This window comes from Pongo abelii, chromosome X (assembly GCF_028885655.2).
Source record: "Pongo abelii isolate AG06213 chromosome X, NHGRI_mPonAbe1-v2.0_pri, whole genome shotgun sequence".
Lineage (NCBI taxonomy): Eukaryota > Metazoa > Chordata > Mammalia > Primates > Hominidae > Pongo > Pongo abelii.
The window spans coordinates 147,710,968-147,732,546 of record NC_072008.2 but is presented as its reverse complement, the minus strand read 5'-3'; the positions used below and the strand labels follow the sequence as shown (position 1 = coordinate 147,732,546).

General features: G+C 41.4%; 1 protein-coding gene and 1 pseudogene across 2 annotated transcripts; one reads left to right on the top strand and one right to left on the bottom strand.

The window, feature by feature from the left end:
• LOC112130972 (melanoma-associated antigen C3-like) overlaps positions 1 to 21,579 on the bottom strand; it is a 644,458-nt pseudogene that overhangs the window by 357,456 nt on the left and 265,423 nt on the right.
• On the top strand, positions 3,566 to 5,950 carry LOC134760884 (proline-rich protein 2-like). Of its 2 annotated transcripts, none has more exons than XM_063721064.1 (2): positions 3,566 to 3,975; positions 5,719 to 5,950. In XM_063721064.1, the coding sequence occupies exons 1-2, from the start codon at positions 3,760 to 3,762 to the stop codon at positions 5,806 to 5,808; spliced, it is 306 nt and encodes a 101-aa protein (XP_063577134.1). In that variant the 5' UTR covers positions 3,566 to 3,759; the 3' UTR covers positions 5,809 to 5,950. The 2 variants fall into 2 exon arrangements, with proteins under 2 accessions (XP_063577134.1, XP_063577133.1); XM_063721063.1 differs by having other exon boundaries at positions 4,625 to 5,950.

Here is a 21,579-nt window from a genome sequence, read left to right as displayed (position 1 = left end):
CTTTTGTCCTCATTCTCTCCGTCTACAGACATTTTTGCAGTCATTGCCACTGTGACTACCGTGTTCTTGACACGACTTTGTCCTTGTTTATGTGACACCATTGTCTCCTGGTTTTCTGTTTCTCTCTGAGGTCAATTCTATTTCAAACTCTGAGATTCTACTGTCTCTGCTATCATTTTAAAAGTTTATGTTTCCTAGTCATTTGCCCTGGATCCACTTGTCATTGTTACTGTTCAGATTTGACCAGTTCCTCTAATTTATTTGCTGACCTCCATTGCCACCAAACCCACACATCTGAATCTACAGATCAGCTCTCTCTTCTAGAGATTCAACTGCCGCTTCAACACCTGTTCTTGCGTTGTCTAATAGATTCCTTAGCCTCAATCTACCAAACAGTGATCTATCTATTCACTTATTTTTTCTTTTAAGAGGGACTTATATTTTTGCTAGGAATGGAAAAATGTATAGAAAACTTTGTTGCCTCAGATGTTAAAGTGATTTATATCTGTTCCAATTTGGTTTCTGGCCCCTATATTTGAGATAGATTAAATAATATTACCTAAAAAGTCTCAGAATAGGCAAAGAAGGAATAAAGTGGCCACAACAGACTTCAGTACTTATTTATTCAGTCTACAAACATGTAGTAAACACCAACTTTGCTCCAGGGATGACAGTCATTACTAGTGGTACATGGCTTTAAGCTATGGTCCCTTCCCTCATGGAGCTTAGACTGTGAGATATTGTGTAGACTTTCCTCAAGAAGCATCACATTCTTTCACATACTGAGCGATCCTCAACTTGAGTCTTACCTGTGTGATTATCTATAATTAACACACTGTACAATTAACTTTTATGCATGTACAGTTTTATGAATTATAACCCATGTTTAGATTTATGTAACCACAACACAATCTGGATACACAACAGTTCCATCACCCCCCTCACATTGTCTCATGTTGTCTTGAGAAACTCTTTACTGTTAAACTCTCTGCACACCCCGAGCCCCTGGCAGTCATGGATGTGTTCTCCTTCTTATAGTTTTCACTTTTTAAGAATGTTATAGAAATGGAATCCTACAATACATGTTCTTTTGAGATTGTCTTTTTTTCAGTCATCATATTTCTCTAGACAATCATTCAACTTGCTTGTATTACTAGTTTTTAAACTATTCAATGCTAGGTATTATTCCATTATATAGCTGTACTACATTCTGGTTATCAGTTCTCCAATTGAAGGCATTTATGTTGTTTACAGTTTATGGTGATTTTGAATAAAGATAATACTAAACATTCATGAACAGTTATTTTGTGAATATAATTCACTTAGGTAAATTCCAAGGGTAAATATAATAGAGGTAGGATTGCTGGTCTATAGAGTGAGTGTAAACTTCACTTCTAGAAACTGCCAAACTGTTATCAAGAGGGTGTACCATTTTGCATCCCCACGAGCAATGCATGCGGAACCCAGTTGTTCTGCCTCCTTGCCAGCACCTGGTGTTTCCTGGTTGTTGTTATTGCTGTTCTTTTTCCATCTTAACAGAAGTGTTGGGGTATCACTTCGTGGATTTCATTTGCATTTTCTTAATGACATCTTTTTATATGTTCATTTGCCATCCACATATCTTCTTTGTTCATGTCTGTTCACATATTTGCTGTTTGAATGTTTTAATTGATTTCTAAAAAGTCTTTATATGTATATGCCAGATAAAAGTTTTCTGTCAGATTGGCAAATATTTTCTTTCAGCTCGTTGCTTTTCATTCAGTTTTTTAATGGTAGATTTCTCAGAGAAAACACGTTTTTTTCTTTTTGATAAAGTTATTGTATTAGTTTGTTCTCTTGCTATAGAGACATACCTGAGACTGGGTAATTTATGAAGAAAAGAGGCTGAATTGACTCAGAATTTAGCAGGCTATACAGGAAGCATGGCTGGAGAGGCCTTAGGAAACTTATAATCACGGTAGAAGGTGAAGGGGAAGCAAGCACATCTTACCATGGTGGAGCAGGAGAGAGAGAGAGAGAGAGAGAGAGAGCAAAGGGGAAGTGCTACACCAGATCAAACAACCGTAGTAGAGTTGTGAGAACTCTACTATGTGACAGCACTAGGGGGATGATGCTAAACCATTAGATACAACCCCCATGATCCACTCACCTCCAACCAGGCCCCTCCTCCAACACTAGAAATTACAATTTGACATGAGATTTGGATGGGGAGACAGAATCAAACCATCTTGTTTTGCCCCTGGCCCCTCCCAAATCTCATGTCTTTCTCACATTGAAAAATACAATCATCCCATCTCAACAGTCCCCCAAAGTCTTAACTCATTCCAGCATTAAGACTACAGTCCAAGTCCAAAGTCTCATCTGAGAGAAGGCAAGTCTCTTCCACCTATGAGCCTGTAAAATCAAAAGCAAGTTAATTACCTTCAAGATATGATGGGGATAAAGGCATTGGGTACATGCTCCCATTCCAAAAAGAAGAAATTTGTCAAAACAAAGGGGCTATAGGCCCCATGCAAGTCCAAAACCCAGAAGGGCAGTCATTAAATCTTAAACCTTTGAAATAATCTCATTTGACTCCATGTCTCACATCTAGGACACACTGATGCAAAAGGTGGGCTCCCAAGGCTTTGGGCAGCTCCACCCCTGTGACTTTGCCGGGTACAGCCCCATGACTGCTTTCACAGGCTGGCATTGTGTTCCTGTGGCTTTTCCAGGTTCACAGTGCACGCCGTCAGTGGATCTAGTATTCCGGAGGCTGGAGGACAGTGGCTCTTTTCTCACAGCTCCACTAGGCAGTGACCCAGTGGAGATTCTGTGTCAGGGCTCCAACCCCAGATTTCCCCTTTACATTGCCCTAGTAGAGGTCCTTCATGAGGGATCCAACCCTGCAGCATACTTTTGCCTGAACATCCAGGCATTTCCATACATCTTCTGAAATCTAGGCAGAGCCTCCCAAGCCTCAACTCTTACCCTCGGTGCATCTCCAGGCTTAATACCACGTGGAAGCCACCAAGACTTGAAGCTTGTACCCTCATGTTAGTCTTAGATTGTAGTATCCTGCAGGTACATACTCAGAACAACTTCCAGCACTTGAATATTTACTCCTTCCCCCACCCCACATACTGGTAGAATTCATGTTGGGATACTACATTTACTATGAACATACGTCCCTGATTTGAAACAAGACTAGGATACACGGGAAAGAATGTTTATTCACTAAAGTTTTGACAGACTGAAGGCCATTATTTCAGATTGGAAATAGGAAACTTAAAAGAACTACATGGACATTGGGAAAAAGAACATGGGTTGAAATTTGCCTGGCAGTAGCCCAAAAGTAAATGGTCTTCAAGGTGCATGTAAAGGAACTGTAGGAGGGAAATGGGATAATTCACATCTCTGCCAATAAATAAATGTAGCCACACTAGCTTGGGGGATTTGAGGTGAGACATCGAAAATACTAAGTCGTGGTGAGGGCTGGAAGACAAAAGAATGAATCACTTAATAGGAATGGCTGTGGGGAAGGGCTTGAAGGAATCATCCTCTGACTTCCATGTGAACCGTGAACATTAAACATGGAGAAATGAGGAGCGGCAGCAGATCGCTTTGGGATGCATCTTCAGGGGATGCTGAAACAACAACAGCATTTGGTTTGCTCTACACCCCGTCACCCCTCACCCGCAAGCCCAGGGAGTGGTCACCAGTGGGGCTTTGTGATGTCCAAGCCACCCTAGGGCTGCCATTGACTGGGACACTGCCTGTATGACCAAACAAAGCTCAAGGGTGTGGCTTTGCCTTGTCACCAGGAGGGTATATATAGGAAGTGCAAGGGCTTTGGGCCATCTCACTGGGAAGATTCAAAAGCTACAAAAGCCTACTGTAGACAAAAAGATAGTACATACTATGGATGACGAACATCCCAGCACCAGTGGGGAGAAGAGGAAGAGCCCCTGTGACACGAACTACCAAAATGAGGAGGTAAGATTGTTAGGTTTTGAAGCGAAGGCGAGGGTGAAAGACAGACACACACAGCGGGGGCGGCTCAAACAGCAGCACAGGAATATTGCAGACAATTGTGGAAGTGGGGGACCCGCTTAATGCCAGAGCCCACCGCCGCTTACAGGCTGGGGTGCTTATAGGTATGGGTGGGAGGGGCCTGGGCAGTATGGCTTGCTGCCCGGCAGGATATTGATAAGATGTTCTTATGATCAGGTGGTTTGGCCCTTTTTCTGGTGGAATATCATTGTGGTGTTCCTTAGAACTTTGCCAAGCAAGATATGATAGGGATGTTTCTTTATTTGGGCCTTTGTCCGCCTTGTGGACAGGTGGTTAGGCAGGATGTTTCTAATGGCCTGAACACCCGTGGGATGTTTCACTTTGACCAAGGTCTGCAAAATAGCAAAGAACTTACAAAATGGTGCAGTTTGGACTAACAGATGACCCTACCCATAGCTCCTCTTCTTCTTCCCCATAGATCCCTACTCTGTGATTCAACCTTGTTCTTCTCTGGATCAAACCCCTTCCTCAACCTGCATTCCTACTTCTCAGGAAGCCCCCCTTGCTGTCCAGTCTCTATCCTGTTCACCCAAAATAATGTCCTCCTGGCATCTCCCTGTTTTCTTTGCAGACGCAGGAGACACCACAGGGGAACTCAGCCCCCCAACCAGAGAGGGACTCAGCCCCCCAACCAGAGAGGGACTCAGCCCCCCAACCAGAGAGGGCCTCAGCCCCCCAACCACAGGGGACCTCAGCCCCCCAACCAGAGAGGGACTCAGCCCCCCAACCACAGGGGAACTCAGCCCCCCAACCAGAGAGGGACTCAGCCCCCCAACCAGAGAGGGACTCAGCCCCCCAACCACAGGGGAACTCAGCCCCCCAACCAGAGAGGGACTCAGCCCCCTAACCAGAGAGGGACTCAGCCCCCCAACCACAGGGGAACTCAGCCCCCCAACCAGAGAGGGACTCAGCCCCCCAACCAGAGAGGGACTCAGCCCCCCAACCACAGGGGGACTCAGCCCCCCAACCAGAGAGGGACTCAGCCCCCCAACCACAGGGGACCTCAGCCCCCCAACCAGAGAGGGACTCAGCCCCCCAACCAGAGAGGGACTCAGCCCCCCAACCACAGGGGAACTCAGCCCCCCAACCAGAGAGGGACTCAGCCCCCCAACCAGAGAGGGACTCAGCCCCCCAACCAGAGAGGGACTCAGCCCCCCAACCACAGGGGAACTCAGCCCCCCAACCAGAGAGGGACTCAGCCCCCCAAACAGAGAGGGACTCAGCCCCCCAACCACAGGGGGACTCAGCCCCCCAACCAGAGAGGGACTCAGCCCCCCAACCACAGGGGGACTCAGCCCCCCAACCAGAGAGGGACTCAGCCCCCCAACCAGAGAGGGACTCAGCCCCCCCAAACACAGAGGGACTCAGCCCCCCAACCACAGAGGGACTCAGCCCCCCAACCACAGAGGGACTCAGCCCCCCCAACCACAGAGGGACTCAGCCCCCCCAACCACAGAGGGACTCAGCCCCCCCAACCAGAGAGGGACTCAGCCCCCCCAACCACAGAGGGACTCAGCCCCCCCAACCAGAGAGGGACTCAGCCCCCCCAACCAGAGAGGGACTCAGCCCCCCCAACCAGAGAGGGACTCAGCCCCCCAACCGGTTCTTAAAAAAATAAGAGTAAAGGTTCGCTACAGGAACGTTAAGAAAATATATTCAACTCAGCTGGAGAACCACCGAGAGAACGCAATCAATCCAGTGCAGACATACGAAGAGATGATGGAGGTGGATGTGGAAACACCTGCCAAGGAGTAAGAAGACCCATCAGTGCAGGCAGAAGATCCATAACAATCTGAAGGATCGTGAGCAGCTGGGGAGCGGTGGTGAAACATGGAGAAATTGGACAAATCCTCACCCCCAACGGCTATGATAATAATAAAATGAAGTTTGAGAAGCTGATGGCTGTGTCTATCTCTGCCTGTTTTCTGACGGTGGGCGGGAAGGGAAGGGAAGAGGTAGGCATTTGAGAAGGGAGGGATTTGAGGTCCTGTAGGGTTGGTGGACAGACCCACAGGTTGACAGTAAGCCAGACATTGTAAATAAGGCCTGGGGGAGGACTGATTCCTAAAGAAAATTTTCTTCTTAAAATTTTATCTCACAGGAAGTGGAGATGTGTATATGTTCACGCAACTGTACCCGGCAGCACATAGTTCTGCTGAATGTACATATCAAAGGTATTCCCATCCCCTTTCCATTTGATATTTTCCTAGGTTAGAAATATATGCTTTATAAAGAGTAAATGTTCTGTAAAACACAAAGCACAATACAAAAGAAGATAGTAGATGTAGGAGTAAGTAAACGGCAGGAAAGCACTGCTTGTAATGAAATGATTGAAAAGCCAATTCTAAAACAAAATTTTCAATGCATCTGAAATATTTATGTGACTGTTTTCATGACCTCGACAGTCTTTAATCAAGATAAGGATGCTTTAGAAATGTGTTGATGTCCGCAAAGTGTGAATATCAAAATCGCCATGACTTGGGAAAAGGAAAGTAAAACACTCTTAAGTATGAGGCACTCTTTCCATGGAATGTGAACTGTAAGGTGGTGAGAAGGGTTAGGCGTGATGTGGTAAGATCATTTTTAGGAGAGTGTGTCTATTATCGGCTTCATAACCCTTCCATTTTGCATGATAATTTCCTGAAATTCATCATTTAATTAAGGCTATAGATTTTGATGACAATGTTTCTTAAAATGTCAAACAGTATAATATTTATAGTGAACAAGAAAACTGCTTGATAGATACACATCGGTTAGCGGGAAAAGACACCACAGGGATTCAGCATGGAGTCACCCGTGGATGGGGTTTTAGTTTCTGTCTTTGAATTGACCTTCACATAGTGTCTACCTGTTGAGATTTCAGGGGATGTTGGAGAGATAATTAGGTAAAACAAGAAGGTCTTCTCAGGATACACGAGGGAGTTAAATAAAAATGCAGGAGCAATTACAATTTTAGTTATTTGTAACTGTTGTTTGCTAAGTCATAACATTGTCATTGATAACATGAAAAAGTAAAATATACTAAATATCAATAGACAAAAATCAGTTTTCTTTTCTCCAACCAAATACCTAAATACCTAGCACTGATTTCCAGAACAAAATCCCCCACATACCATCTTTGGAATAAAAGAATATTCTTTCAAGTTGTCGGACCACAAGGTAAAACCAAAAAATCCCAATGCTTTTTTTCTTACTCTTTGATATGTACAATTGAAGGTATTTCTCATTGCAAACTAATATTTCCATCCAGCACGTGACATTAAAGAATTTTTCATATTTAGGATAGTAATATGGGATCACATTCTCTAGCCTTAGGCATTGCAGAGGAAAAACAAACAAACAAACAAAAACCAAAACTAAGCTGAGAGAGGCGGAGCAAGAAAAACAGAATAGAAGGCTGCACAGATCAGCCCCCCTCGCAAGGACACAAATTTAACAACTATCCACATAGTAGAAAACACCTCCATAAGAACCCCAAATCAGGGAAACTCTCATAGTACCTGGTTGTATCACTAAAAGAGGCACTGAAGAGTTAGAATAAACAGTCTTGAATCGCTGACCCCACCCCTTCCCTACCCTAGGCAGTGGCCGTGTGGTGTAAAGAGCATCTCTGGAAGCTGGAAGAGCAAGAGCAGAGCAGTTGTGGGTCACTGAACTCAGTGCTGTCTCTTACAGGAGAAAGGAAAACCAGACCAAACTTAGCTGACTCCCATCTGGGAAGGGAGCATTTAAACCACCTCTAGCCAGAGGGCAATTATCCATCCCAGGAATCAGAACTTGAGTTTCTGCAAACCTTGCCACTAAAGGCTAAACTGTTCCAGGTTTCGCAGAAAACCTTAAAGGCAGTCTAGGCCATAAGATCTGTAACTTGTAGGTGAGTTCTAGCATAGAATTGGGCCCAGAGGCAGTGGATTGTGGCGGGTATGTGGAGGGGTGCACATGACCTACTGAGATACCAGCTGGGGCAGCCAAGTGAGTGCTGGTGTCACCCCTGCCCTAGCCCCAGACTGCCCAGCTAGCGGCTCCATAAAAGACCCCCTCCTTCCACTTGAGGAGATGGAATAGTGAGGAGCGTTTTTTTTCTTGCATCTTGAATACCAGCTCAACTACAGCGGGACAGGGCACTGGTCGGGGTTGTGAAGCCCCTGTTCCAGACACTAGCTCCTAGATAACATTTCTAGACACACCCTAGGCCAGAAAGAAACCTGCTGCCTTGAAAGAAATGACAAGAGAACGCCTATACACTGTTTATGGGAATGTAACTTAGTTCAGCCATTGTAGAAAGCAGTTTGGTGATCAAATCTGAATTCTGCTACTTCCTAGTTGGGTGATCTAGGTCAAGTTTCTTAACTCCTCTGAGTCTTAGATTCTTCGTATGAAAAATGGAAAAAATGCTAGCACCTACTTCTCAGGATTGTTGTGAAAAACAAATTAATTAATATATTTAAGCTTTTAGCACAGAGCCTAGTACATAATGTGTGTTCGGTAATTACAAACTATTACTAGTGAGTATAATAGGATGTGAAAATTCATGACATCAAACAACCAGAACCGAGTTTTATATATATAAACACACACACACACACAGACATATGTATATATACACACACACACAGACACACACACACACATTTTTTTGTTGTTGTTGCAACAGAGTCTAGCTCTGACATCCAGGCTGGAGTACAGTGGTGTGATCTCGGCTCACTGCAGCCTCTGTCTCCCGGGTTCAAGCAATTCTTCTGTCTCAGCCTCCTGAGCAGCTGGGACTACAGGCGCGTGCCACCATGCCCGGGTAATTTTGTGTATTTTTAGTAGAGATGGGGTTTCACCATGTTAGCCAGGACAGTCTTGATCTCCTGACCGTGTGATCCACCTGCCTCGCCCTCCCAACGTGCTGGGATTACAGTGTGAGCCACCACGTCTGGCCAGATTTTTGCAATAGAGAAAGCATTGGACATCAGTTTATCATAGAATATTAAAGCTGGAAGAGACCATAGGATCATAGGAACCCATAGTCTCTTGCAAGAATCCAGGTCTCCAAACTCAGAAACATGCTAATTGTTCCTTCCTGAAAATGCACATTAGGCATGGCATAGCTTTTGCAATCAGTGACGATACCAAGGCATCAGGGGCTAGAGGCTTAGGACATCACTGACAAAGCAGGAGTATTGCCATCTTGAACAAGCTCTGTCATTTTAAAATTCACCTTAATCAAAAACTGCCAAGATCCAAAGGGCATCAGCCTAATGGCTAAGGTCAGCATGACCATAAACCACAAATAACATCTCCAACCAGAAACATTCCAGACTCCTCCCCGACCAGAGACAAGCTAGCCCCAAGATAACCCCACCCTGGCCAGGAAGATGCCAGCCCCAAGATAACCTCCCCTCCACCCAGAGACTATCCAACCCCACCGTAAACTTCTTCCCCACACAGAAACATTCCAAGCTTGTGATAAGCCCCCTCACCCTAAAACCAATATAGACTCTTAGTCTGTAAAAAAAAAAAAAAAAAAAAAAGAGCTCCTCACCAAAAATCTACCAGAATCCCCTCTCATGTTTTTTCTAAAATAAACCTGTCTTTAACTGTAAAGCTGTGTTTCATGTTTCTCTCTTCTTTCTTTAACTCTTACATTTGGTGCTGAAACCCGGGACAGGTGCTGGGGGCAGAGGCTCTCTTGCAACCCAGGAAGCAGTGGGCAACGACAGCTCATCCGGAGTTAATTCCTGAATCCTATGGGTCTCTGGCCACCCACCCCATCTTTTTCTCTCACTTCACTTTTCCCTCATCCTCCCTTTTCTCTCTCTCTCTCTTTCTCTCTCTCTCTCTTCCTCGTGCGGCTGCAGTCCAAGAGCCCCTTTGGCGATTCCAACTGGAACATCCAACATTGGATACTAGTCCAGCTGACTGGTAAGATCTGCCCTCCCCTGGCTTTCTCGCAGGACCCGGGAAAATTCAGGTCTGCCATCCCAGTCCTCAGAGGACCGGTGGGACTAAGCTAGAGGAAATCTTGGGGACGTCCAGTTTCTTCTCAGCTTGACTGTCCTCTTTAGAAAGAGGACTCTGGGTCTCTGTCTTTTGTCTGGGGATGCCTAGAACAAAAACAGACACACCCTTGGCTTCTTCTCGCCAGTCCACTTGCAAGCCAAACAATCCCACATTTCTACACCCTCTCCACTGTACTGTCTCCTTCACAACCTCGTCAAACTTGGCTTAAGCGTTTAGTCTTTTATGGTAACACGGCCTGGCCCCGATACACATTAGATAATGACAGCCGATGGCCCGAAAATGGCACCTTTAACTTGAACATTTTCAAGAACCTTAACAACTTCATAACCAGGAATGGCAATGGCATGAGGTTCTCCATATTCAGGCTTTCTTCTACTTCTACCATCAATCCCCACCCTCTCTGTGTCACGCTTGCACCTCTCATAAAATCTTTCTTCCTAATAAAAACTCTCCCTCCTCAGGTCTCTCCCTTCTCTGAAACTTTTAACCCATTGTTTTTACTCCGTTTAACCCATTCTCCCTCTCCAGGAAGTGGCTGGGGCTGAAGGCCTTGCTCGTGTTCATGTCCCTTTCTCTATGTCTCATTTGTCACAAATCAAAGCTATAAGTATACTCAAAAAGGCTTTATGGGTTTCATTGTCTGGTTTGGTTTTGTTTTTTGACATGGTGTCTCACTCTGTAACCCAGGCTGGAGTGCAATGGCGTGGTCTCAGCTCACTGCAACCTCCGTCTCCTGGGTTCAAGCGATTCTCCTGTCTCAGCCTGCCAAGTAGCTGGGACTACAGGCACGTGCCTCCACACCCGGCTAATTTTTGTATTTTCAGTAGAGACGGGGTTTCACTATGTTGGCCCAGCTGGTCTCGGAACTCCTGACCTCTAGATCCGCCCGCCTCGGCCTCCAAAAGTGCTGGGATTACAGGCGTGAGCCACCATGCCCAGCCGCGTTTATGTTTTTCTCTTCATAAATTTTGTTTTCCTGGAAAAGGTTTTTTCCTGGTCAACTGAGTTACTTTTCTCCACTCTGTCTTGCCACTCTTGGTGCATGTATGAAAGACCCTAAAATGACTCCTGGTGGCCTGGGACTCCTTGGGAAAACAAAAAAGGTGCCACAAATCCCGTTTTGGGAAAAATCTCTGTTTTCCTTATGAAACCCCTAGACTTCAAGATAAATAAGTACCTCTCAAAAATCTATCTTTGTCTTCCAACTGTACTTAAGTTTAATAGGCCCTAGAAACTGTTTTCTTAGCCCTGTTCTTAAAAGGCCTCACCCAAAGGCCAAAAATCCAATTGGAAAATTAGCAGAAAAAAAATCTTATAACTACTAAATCTTCTTCTGATTGTCTGTGTGGCTATATATGTTTTATGTGTGCAATGTCTGTTAAAAGAACTCTAATTAATTGGCCAAAAAAAAGCAGTTAAATCAAATATTTTGAAGGAAAAAGTAAAAGCTGTGGGACCTTTCAATTCTCACAACTTTAATCTTTAAAACTTACTGGTACAGCAAGTTTTGCTGTGTAATTTTTTAAAGAAATAAAGCACTCATATTGGTTTAATGAAGATAGCTATATCTTAAACTATTTAGTAAAATATCCTAACTTCTAACCTTGTGGCCTTAGGCAGTCTAGTCCACAGACATGAAGGAAATTTGTTTTGGGAAAGAACTGTTATCATCTTTAACATTAAGGAAAAGATAATTTGTATAAGAAAGAATCTTATATGGTAAATTTTTGTCCTAAAGTAAATTAACTGTTGTTTAAAAAAAGGGATGACTTTACAACAAGTCAGAAAGTTAAGGCATGTCAGAAATTGTCTGTGAAAGTCGTGAAAAATTTTATAAAAGGGAATTTGTGCAAGAAATGTCGTACAATTTAAAAGTAATTAGGCCTCCTGAATGCTGTATAAAATTTCACTCTAACTCTTAGCTGTACAACTTGCCTGCTTTGCAGCTAAATAAAACCTAGGACACATGGAGTTAAATGCTGGAATAAGCCAGACCTTATCCGCACTTCTGTCTAGGTCCTAGGCCCTACACCTAGTACGTAATTAAATTCCCAAACTTACCAAGGTTTTCATCAAAAGTAAATGTTGCTAAAAGTTAGCAGTGTAACATGTATTTAAAACTACTGAAGAAATAGTTTATGAGCAAGGTGTGTAAGGAAAGTAAAATATACTTTTGGTAAAAAGATTATAAGGAGGCTTAAGAATGTGGATTTTTGCCTACATTAAAAGGTTAAAAAATTGTTTTAAAGGTTTAAGCAAGTTTGGGAAGGTTAATTGTAAAGAAAATTTCGTGTGTATACATACTGGCTAAAGTTAAAGGGGTATCATTCAGTTTTTCTGTAAATTGAGCATTAAAATAAAAGCACAATGGGTTTCTGTTAAAGCACTAACCTGCTCTTTAACAAAAATTATAAACGGTTAAAAAGGGTCTATAAAAATCTTACCTTATGGTCAAACATGAAAATTGGGTAAATGCGTCTACAAGGTTTTATTAAAAAGGGAGTTTAACATTAATAGCACACTAATACAATGGTAAAATTTGGCTTATCTGATATAAAATCATACAGGAAGCATTGTCAAATATAAAATGGTATTTGGCTTTCTTTGGGCTATAGTCGTATAAATATGCTATTGGTATGTGTTCCAAAGTTATGATAGATTCCTATAATTCTAATATATCTTAGTGTACATTATCAGTAATCATTATAATTGTTTTGTTAAAATTATTGTGTGCCACAGAGGTAACAGATATCTTCGTCAACTGTGTCTTTAACTATGGCTACCCTAAAACTTTTTGTCATCCATAAACAATGGTTGTCTTGTTTTAGTCCTCTTCAAAGGGTGGTTTTATAATCAGCTATAAAGCTCTGAATGCAGGTTTCTGATAAAAAGCAGGACAGGAATTAACTGCATAAACCAAACTAATAGGAAACTAATCTGTTTAACGTTTTGCTTAAAATATTGCTAACCCAACGTGGCAAATCCGTGTCTCTACTAAAATACAAAAGTTAGCCAGGTGTGGTGGCACGTGCCTCTAGTCCCAGCTACTCCGGAGGCTGAGGCAGGAGAATTGCTTGTACGTGGGAGGCGGAGGTTGCAGGGAGCCGAGATGGCGCCACTGCACGACTCTAGCCTGGGCGACAGAGCAAAACTATATCTCAGAGGAATAAAGAAACAGGAAGGGATAAAACAGAAAGTCCAAGCTGTCATAAATGATTTGTATAAAGTTGTCTATAATTAAAGGGAAATTATTTATAATAGTCTTTCCAGATTTAGGTTCTGATATAAAAAAACACTAAAAAATTCATCGGAACAATAAAATTTTCTTAAGGGATTGATTTACTCTTAATAAATTAAAAGATTTTAATTTTTTAAACTCAAAGTTTAACTTTCATCACATCTCACCATTTTCAGTTTACTCTCCCCTTTTAAAAGGGGCAAAATAATAACTCTCTCTTTCAACTCATTTTCAGCTCATATAAGTTTTTTTTTTCTTTCGTGTTCTGTTTGTTGTGGCCTGATGCTAAAAATGTTTTTTTTTTCTTTCTTTTTTTTTTTTTTTTTTTGAGGTGGGGTCTCACTCTGTCACCCAGGCTGGAGTGCAGTGGCACAATCTTGACTCACTGCAACCTCCCCCTTCCAGGTTCAAGCAGTTCTCCTGCCACTACGCCCAGCTAATTTTTGTATTTGTAGTAGAGACAGGGTTTCACCGTGTTGGCCAGGCTGGTCTCGAACTTCTGACCTCAAGTGATCCACCTGCTTCAGCCTCCCAAAGTGCTACGATCACAGGCATGAGCCACTATGACAGGCCAAAAATTTTTTCTTAAAGGTCTAAAAAAGTGTTTTCTTCCAAGATAATATTCCGTACACTTGCAGATGGTCTTTTACTTTGCTTATTGGTAACTGGCCTAAGAGATTTTACATTTTATTGAAATAATTCCTATGTCATTATTATAAACTTCTGGATTGCTTAGAAAAAAAACATAAAAATTTTTTTACTTAAGGTTATTACATCTGTGGAACTTTCTGTATGTGCTTTTAAAGTCCTTGTGCCATTGAGTTGCAGGGCTTTGACTTCTGGGTCTCAAAAGGACACCAAGTTCTGCTATATCTTAAACAATGACAGCAATTATAGCCTTATGTTCAGGCCCAGTAGAAGATGCTAATCAAAGTAAACTGCGTTCCTGAGATGCAGGGCCAGAAATGAAAACTATTCAACTCCTCAAGGCCCAAAGACTATCGTGGAAGAGGTGGGCATATGAGATGGTAAGGGCTGATATTAAGAGAAAAGTAGTTCAGTTTCTCTAGGAATTAACCATTAATATCAAAGGCACACTAAAGCAAAACCAGTATCTAGGTTGCTGTGTCAGTTTAACAAGGTTTTCCTGGAGCATTAACTCACTTCTTAATGCAAAATTATAAAGCTTACAAGGTTTATAGAAATTATATTTTATAGTCAAGATGATTAAACTTTTATTATAAAATTTCAAAAAACAAATTTAATTTGCCGCATACTGTTTTTATTAGGGCTTATTGTTTGGGATATTAAGCCTCCTCTCTCAAAGAATAAAGATTTTCACCTTTTTTTTTTTTTTGAAATCTTTGAGTTACTGCTTTGGTTAAATGAATGACTTATTTTACAATGACCCATGACCCTATTTCGTGATATCAAGCATTTTAAACTTTTTATCTTTGACGAACTTTCCAAAGTCAAATTCTAACTTGATTCCTCATTAATTTTTTGATATTAGTCCTCTGAAGTCCAAAAGAGACATATTTGTCTTATTTGGTATAAAAATCATACAAGAAGCATCATCACATATAAAATGGTGTTTGACTTTCTTTGGGCTGTATTCATAGAAATGTTATTGATATGTGCTCCAAAATTATGGGAAACTCTTATAATTCTGAAATAACTCATGCATGTTATTAATTATACATTTTATGTTAAATTGTTGTATGCTACAGAAGTAACCAAAATTTCCTTGTCAATGGTGGTTTTCATAACGGCCGTCCTGGCTGGGCGCGGTGGCTCACGCCTGTAATCCCAGCACTTTGGAGGCCAAGGCGGGTGGATCACGAGGTCAGGAGTTCAAGACCAGCTTGGCCAAAATGGTGAAACCCCGTCTCTCCTAAAAATATAAAAATTAGCCAGGCGTGGTGGCACACGCCTGTAATCCCAGCTACTCAGGAGGCTGAGCCAGAGAATCACTTAAACCCAGGAGGCAGAGGTTGCAGTGAGCTGAGATCATGCCGTTGCACTCCAGGCTGGGCAACAAGAGTGAAACTCCATTTCAAAATAAAAAAATAAAATAAAATAAATAAACCAGCAACAATTACCATAGCATCTTTCTTTATTTGTCCTGAAACCACTACCTTAATAATCAGTTGTTTGCTTGCTTTAAGGGTTATGTCCACACAGTATATATATTTTCAAATGTAAGTGTTAAATTATTGAATAAAGCCTGCAACTCTCTGGATTTATAAATTAAAACAATTTATACGCTTATACATTATTATTATTGACACATTGTATGGGGGCATTTTGATATCATGTTGTTATAGAAATTAATCAGTTATGGAAGTTATCAACACCTTCAACAATCATAATTTTGTACTTTTCTGATAAATTCCTCTTCAAATAAAGTGTCAAGGGCCAAAACACTTGTTAAGAAACAGAACTGTTTGTCTTAACTAGGTAATTTTTGTAAAAAGTCCCTTTGACATTATTTAAAAAGATGTTCTTGATCTTAAATTTTCTTCCTAAAGTATCTAATTCCTGTTGATGAATGTAGCCCCATTTTACAAGATTGTTTGCATTTACCTTAAATCTTCATAACAAAATTGTTACTTGAAAAGCTAATGTGCAACTTATTTTGGACATACATATCTCATTTAAAAATATTTTAGCATGAGAACCTGAATAAAATATAATGCTGGGTATAGATAATTCATATTTTATTGATGTAAAAATGGGCTGTCTACATATACTCAGAACAGTACATATTGTAATGTAAGCAAATGCATCATCTTAATAGAAATTTCTAAAGAGGCTTAGCTTAGTGTTTAGTATAGGTTAGCAGTTGAAGATAACTTAAGGAAGAGGGATTTTATGTATATCGATCTTTGAGTCTGGGACTCTGTTCTAAAGTATTTGCCTTATTTTTGAATTTTTAATCAGTTATGAGATTAATCATCAACTCTATGCTTCAAGGCCTTTATTCTATAGAAGATGTTAATTATACAGCACATTCGTGCAATTTAAACCTCTGTGTCTTCTTTGTGCTATGCAAAATGTATCTTTATGATTTGCTGTGTCTGTCTATGCAAACCAGTAGACAAATTTTTGCCCAGACTATAATGTCCATCCAGTCAGCCCAGAAGAGCTATTATCATCACCTCTTCAGTGAAAAATATTGTGGCTACCTGCCAGCTACTTTATGATTTTTATTTCACTAGATTATACAAACATCTACTGAGTACCTAAGATATCCCAGGTTCCGTTGAGGATCAAAGGTGAACAAGACAATGCTGCTGCCCTCAAGATTTCATACTCAAGCAAGGGAGATGAGAAATTGGTCAAAATTATTCTATCAGAAATAATGTGAGAGAATATGCCTTTGAATGAACTACAAAGTGCTACAGAGGTTTGAAGAAGGGAGTAGCTGCATCAGGAAGGCTTTGTAAATGAGATATTCCTTCAAGGACAGACTGAGCACAGAAAGGCATTGCAGGCAGTGGGAATTTTAGCAAAAGCACTGACGGTGAAGAGGAACATTTGTTGTATACAGGTTGAACACACCAACTCTGTAACACTCCAAAATCTGAAACTTTTTGAGTATCAGCATGGTGCTCAAAGAAAATGCTTTTTGGATTTCAGATATTTGCATTAGGTATGCTTGACTGGTAAATATAACGGAAATATTCCAAAATCCAAAAAAATCAACAAATTGAAACACTTCTGGTCCCAAGCATTTAAAATAAGGGATAATCAACATGTATTACTCTGTGTCTGGGTCTGTACTGGGACTTTACATTTGCTTGCTCATTTAATCCACACAAGCACCCTGTAATGTGCATGATACTATCTCTATTTTGCAGATAGCACCAAGGCCCAGAGCTGGTAAATAAGCGGCAGATCTGGTATTGAACTCAGGCTGGGGTCACATCAAAGACCGTGTTCTTTCCTCACAGGGGTGAGAGAAAGCACAATCTGTTTGGGAAAAAGGAGTCGAGTTACTTAGAACATAGAATGCTGGAAAGGTAGCAAAATGAACCAGATCATCGGTGGAGTTCACGTAGAACCAAATGTGCTCTAGTAGACATTAACAAGTATTCTGGACAACGTCCCATGGTCAAATATATGGAAAATATTGCATGCTATATTCTAGTCCTGCCATGTAGAGGTTGTACACTACATAAATGAGTGTCATATAATAGGCTACAATGTGAATATTTACCTCTAGAGTTGTGCAGTGCACAACTTGCACAACCATATGTTGCCAATCAGCTCTATCTTATTTTTTTTGGAAATTCACAGATCACATTAGGATGTGAAAGAGTTCAGAAACTCTTATAGTAATGAAATACGTTTAACCCACCAAATCTCAAAATTATTTGACTACAGAAGGGAAATTTCTTTAGTGTCTAATAATGTCTCATGGAATACTAGCATTCTACGAAACACAGTTTGGAAAATGCTGGGCTAGCCAGTCATACTTGACAAGTCAGTATAAAGTGGAGTGACTTGGCCATATAGCCTTTGTCTGGAAATTATGCCAAAGACACTCATCCATTAGTCTGGATGATGTGACTTCAATTTTCTAATGATAAACATTTTCCTTGACCAATTCTTTTTTTTTTTTTTTTTTTTTGAGACGGAGTCTCACTCTGTTGCCCAGGCTGGAGTACAGTGGCACGATCTCGGCTCACTACAACCTCCACCTCCTGGGTTCAAGCAATTCTCCTGCCTCAGCCTCCTGAGTAGCTGAGATTACAGGCACGTGCCACCACGCCCAGCTAATTTTTGTATTTTTAGTAGAAACAGGGTTTCACCATGTTGGTCAGGCTGGTCTCAAAATCCTGACCTCGTGATCTGCCCGCCTCCCAAAATGCTGGGATTACAGGTGTGAGCCACTACACCTGGCCCGTTCCTTCACCAATTCTAAGTTCAGAGGAACAGGGTTATCATGAGCAGAGCTTGTGTGCTTGGTGAAAATGGCTGTGGGTGTAATGAAATATTTATTCCCCAAGCGTTGGAGTGGTTTGATGGGACCTGAGGCAGCTGGAGTCCCTGGGCCAGTCATTTCCCGCCCAAGCAGCCTCATCTATTTACCTCAGTATGCTGTACAAACATTATTTTTAAGGTATGCTACAATGCGGCAAAGGTTGAGAAGCAATGATTTTGAAAATGCCAAGTTACTTGTTAAAGACTCCAGTCTAGATTTATAAGATAGCTTTTTCTTGTCCCATTTTGTTTAGCAGCCCCAGAAATAGTAATTGGTACAACCAGTGTTAGAAGAAAACATCATTATTACAAAATATACTAGAAGGAAAGAAGAATTAGATATCTGAGAATTATCTTTTTTTGTTATTTTGCTTATCTAGTTGGGAACATCACATTAATCTGTTTTCCTCTCATGATTAAAACTTTTTGGGATAACAGCAATTACTCATTTATGTGCAAATATCTAGAAGATGAGCAATGTGAATCTATAACAGTAAAGGAGGCATTCAGGATGAGGTGGCAGAATTCCTTAAATAGTCATACTTCATTTCAATTGAAAAACTTTGCACAACTGCAAGAATGACAAAAATGCTATTGTTAAAGAAAAAAAAAACTTTGGAAAGTTATGAATGTCTAAAATTTCCTGCAGTTATTTTTGCAAGGATTGATTCATATTCAGATTAGCTTCCTGCCAGATGGAAGAAACACACAGTAAATCAGCTTTTGCAGGAGAGAAATCAAAAGAAGCATAAGCTGCTATTTAAATGGGTTTCTTCCTTTTTTGCCATATTAATAGCACATTAACCCTTAGGGAGTGTTATTGCAAGAAGCTAAACCATGGAGGCTACCATTCCATCCTTCAGGAAGAATAAATATTTTTCAGCCCACTAGGTTGGGGAAAAATAGCTCCTTGGATTGCATACTCAAAAAAGCGTTTCTGTTTAATGATGGTCAAGTCTCATGCACTCCAAAGCAGCAACGAAAGAGTAAATGTATGGAAATAGGGAATGAATTCCTCCTCTTGCACCCAGTGAAACCCTGCTTCAGGTAATTGTTCCTGGGATGCATTAAGGATACAGTAGATGAGATGGATCGATGTCCTTGGGGGTCTTCTAAACCAGGTGTGTGTTTTTTTGGGGGGTGGGGAGCGGTGCTGGTGGAGCCCATACAGTACCTTTAAGGAGCTCCCTTTATTATTCTGGCCATGTGATCCAAGTGCATCAGAACACAATCATACCACATGGTTGTAGCAGTGCTGTAGACTAGGTTTTCTCTCTGAACCAGCAGTCACTCTTCCTACTCAGTTCTCTCTTTGTCCTTCCTTCTAATCTTCAACTTGTTCTTGTCCTAGTGTCTTTGCCTTACGATTTCAACTTTACACCCTTTTTGTTTCACATGTGATCTAAGCGTTCCTTGTGATAATACTCTGCTCTCCACTGTAGTTGAATAAAGTATCTGGGCTGTGACCCTCCAGACTTGAGCCATCCTCAAGTGTCCTCTTTCCCCTATATGCTGACTTCATGGGGATAGCTTTTCACCTGGCCTGTTTCAGCCTTGACACTTTGATGATAACGGTAGCAATGTAGCTATAACATTTGTTTTCTGAGCACCTACTGTGTGTCTATCTTCTCAACAGCCCTGTGAGAGAGGTATTATTATTATTCCTATTTTATAGCTGAGGAAATTAGGCACAGATAGTTAAGAAAACTGCTCAAAGATTACAGAGCTTATAATTGACAGAACTTAGCTTCTGATGCAAATGAGTCTGAATTCAAAGCCTGTGCTCTTAACCACTATGCTATATCAGAGTCTTAAACTAAAATGCACCAATTAATCACCTGGGAATCTTGTTAAAATGCAGATTCTGATTAAAATGGTCTGGGATGGGACTTGAGAATTTTCATTTTTTTACTAGCTCCCAGGAGACGCCAATGTTGTTGGTTTAATGTACCAGACTTTGAAGAGCAAGAAACTATATAAGGTGCAGCATTTCAAGAAAACGGATGCTTTGGAAATCTCTTCCACCCGAATTTCCAGAAGAGATGCTACAAATTCACCATACCACACCTGTGCATTTTTCATGTATTGGAGGGATAAGAATGCTGGCTCTTCCATGCAGTACCAAAAGCTGCCACCATTTAGTAAGCGCTTTCTCACTTCTAGCCACTGTTGTAAGTGCATTTCAGAAACCAACTCACTTAAACCCTACAACAGACTTAGGCAAAAAGTCATACAACTAATAAAAGTGATGGAACTGGATTCATACCTAAAGAATCTAGCTCTAGAGCCCACATATAACCAATATACGCTTCTTAAGTATAGCAGAGTGGTCTGAGATCAGCTTAGGGCAGTGGTTGACAGTGGGCTCTGACATTAGTTTTGAGTCTGGATTCATTACTTCCTAGGTGTATAACCTTGGATATGTCCTTAATATTATTCTGTTCATTTTAATTTCTACCACTTCTGGTGTCTGGTCCAACATGTAAGAAGCTTGGAAGTTGCTACTCCTTCCTATCAACATGTAAAGAGCTGAACAAAAGGGAAAATCAACAACTATTCTTAGGCTTTAGATTCATCAAAGAAGTGAGGTCACAGAGTAAATTGCTGCCCCCAAAATTGGAGACAGAAACAGGCAGACAAAGGGAATCGCAGCTTCCTAGAGCAGAAACCCCCACAAGAACCAACGCCATAGTAAGAAAACGTAAACTGTAATTGATGAAATGCTGGAGGCTCAGAGTGGACAACTCTGAAAGTTAAAAACTTCAGTTATATGGCTGCACTTACACTTTGTGAGTTTTTACCTTTTGGAGCTCTATTGGGTCTTCATAATGAGCATCAGAAAAGTCCCCTCATGCTTTAGAAAAATAAACATTCTGAAATACACCAAAGCATTTTGTTCTTCTTCACAAGGCATGCCCTTGGGAGAAACTACAGTATTTTACAAGAGTCTAACCTGCTGGGACTATTTCAGAACCTACTTGTGGGAAGGAAAATACCCAATTCCAGCTCCCTCTAGCCTTTCATGTGAGGAAAGGGAGATGCTCAACTCTCACCACTAGAAACATTCCGTCCTATCCAAGGGGGAAGAAGCTGACAAGTACTGGCTAAGTTCACAGTTTAGGAGCACAGGTTCACCAAAAGACAAAGCTAATCGCCCGGCGCGGTGGCTCACACCTATAATCCCAGCACTTTGGGAGGCCGAGGCGGGTGGATCACAAGGTCAGGAGATCGAGACCATCCTGGCTAACGTGGTGAAACCCTGTCTCTACCAAAAATACCAAAAAATTAGC

Coding starts and splice junctions, on each gene's coding strand:
- LOC134760884 (XM_063721063.1), top strand. CDS start 3,905: ATGACGAACATCCCAGCACCAGTGGGGAGAAGAGGAAGAGCCCCTGTG. Junction 3,976..4,624: donor CGAACTACCAAAATGAGGAG/GTAAGATTGTTA, acceptor TTTTCTTTGCAG/ACGCAGGAGACACCACAGGG.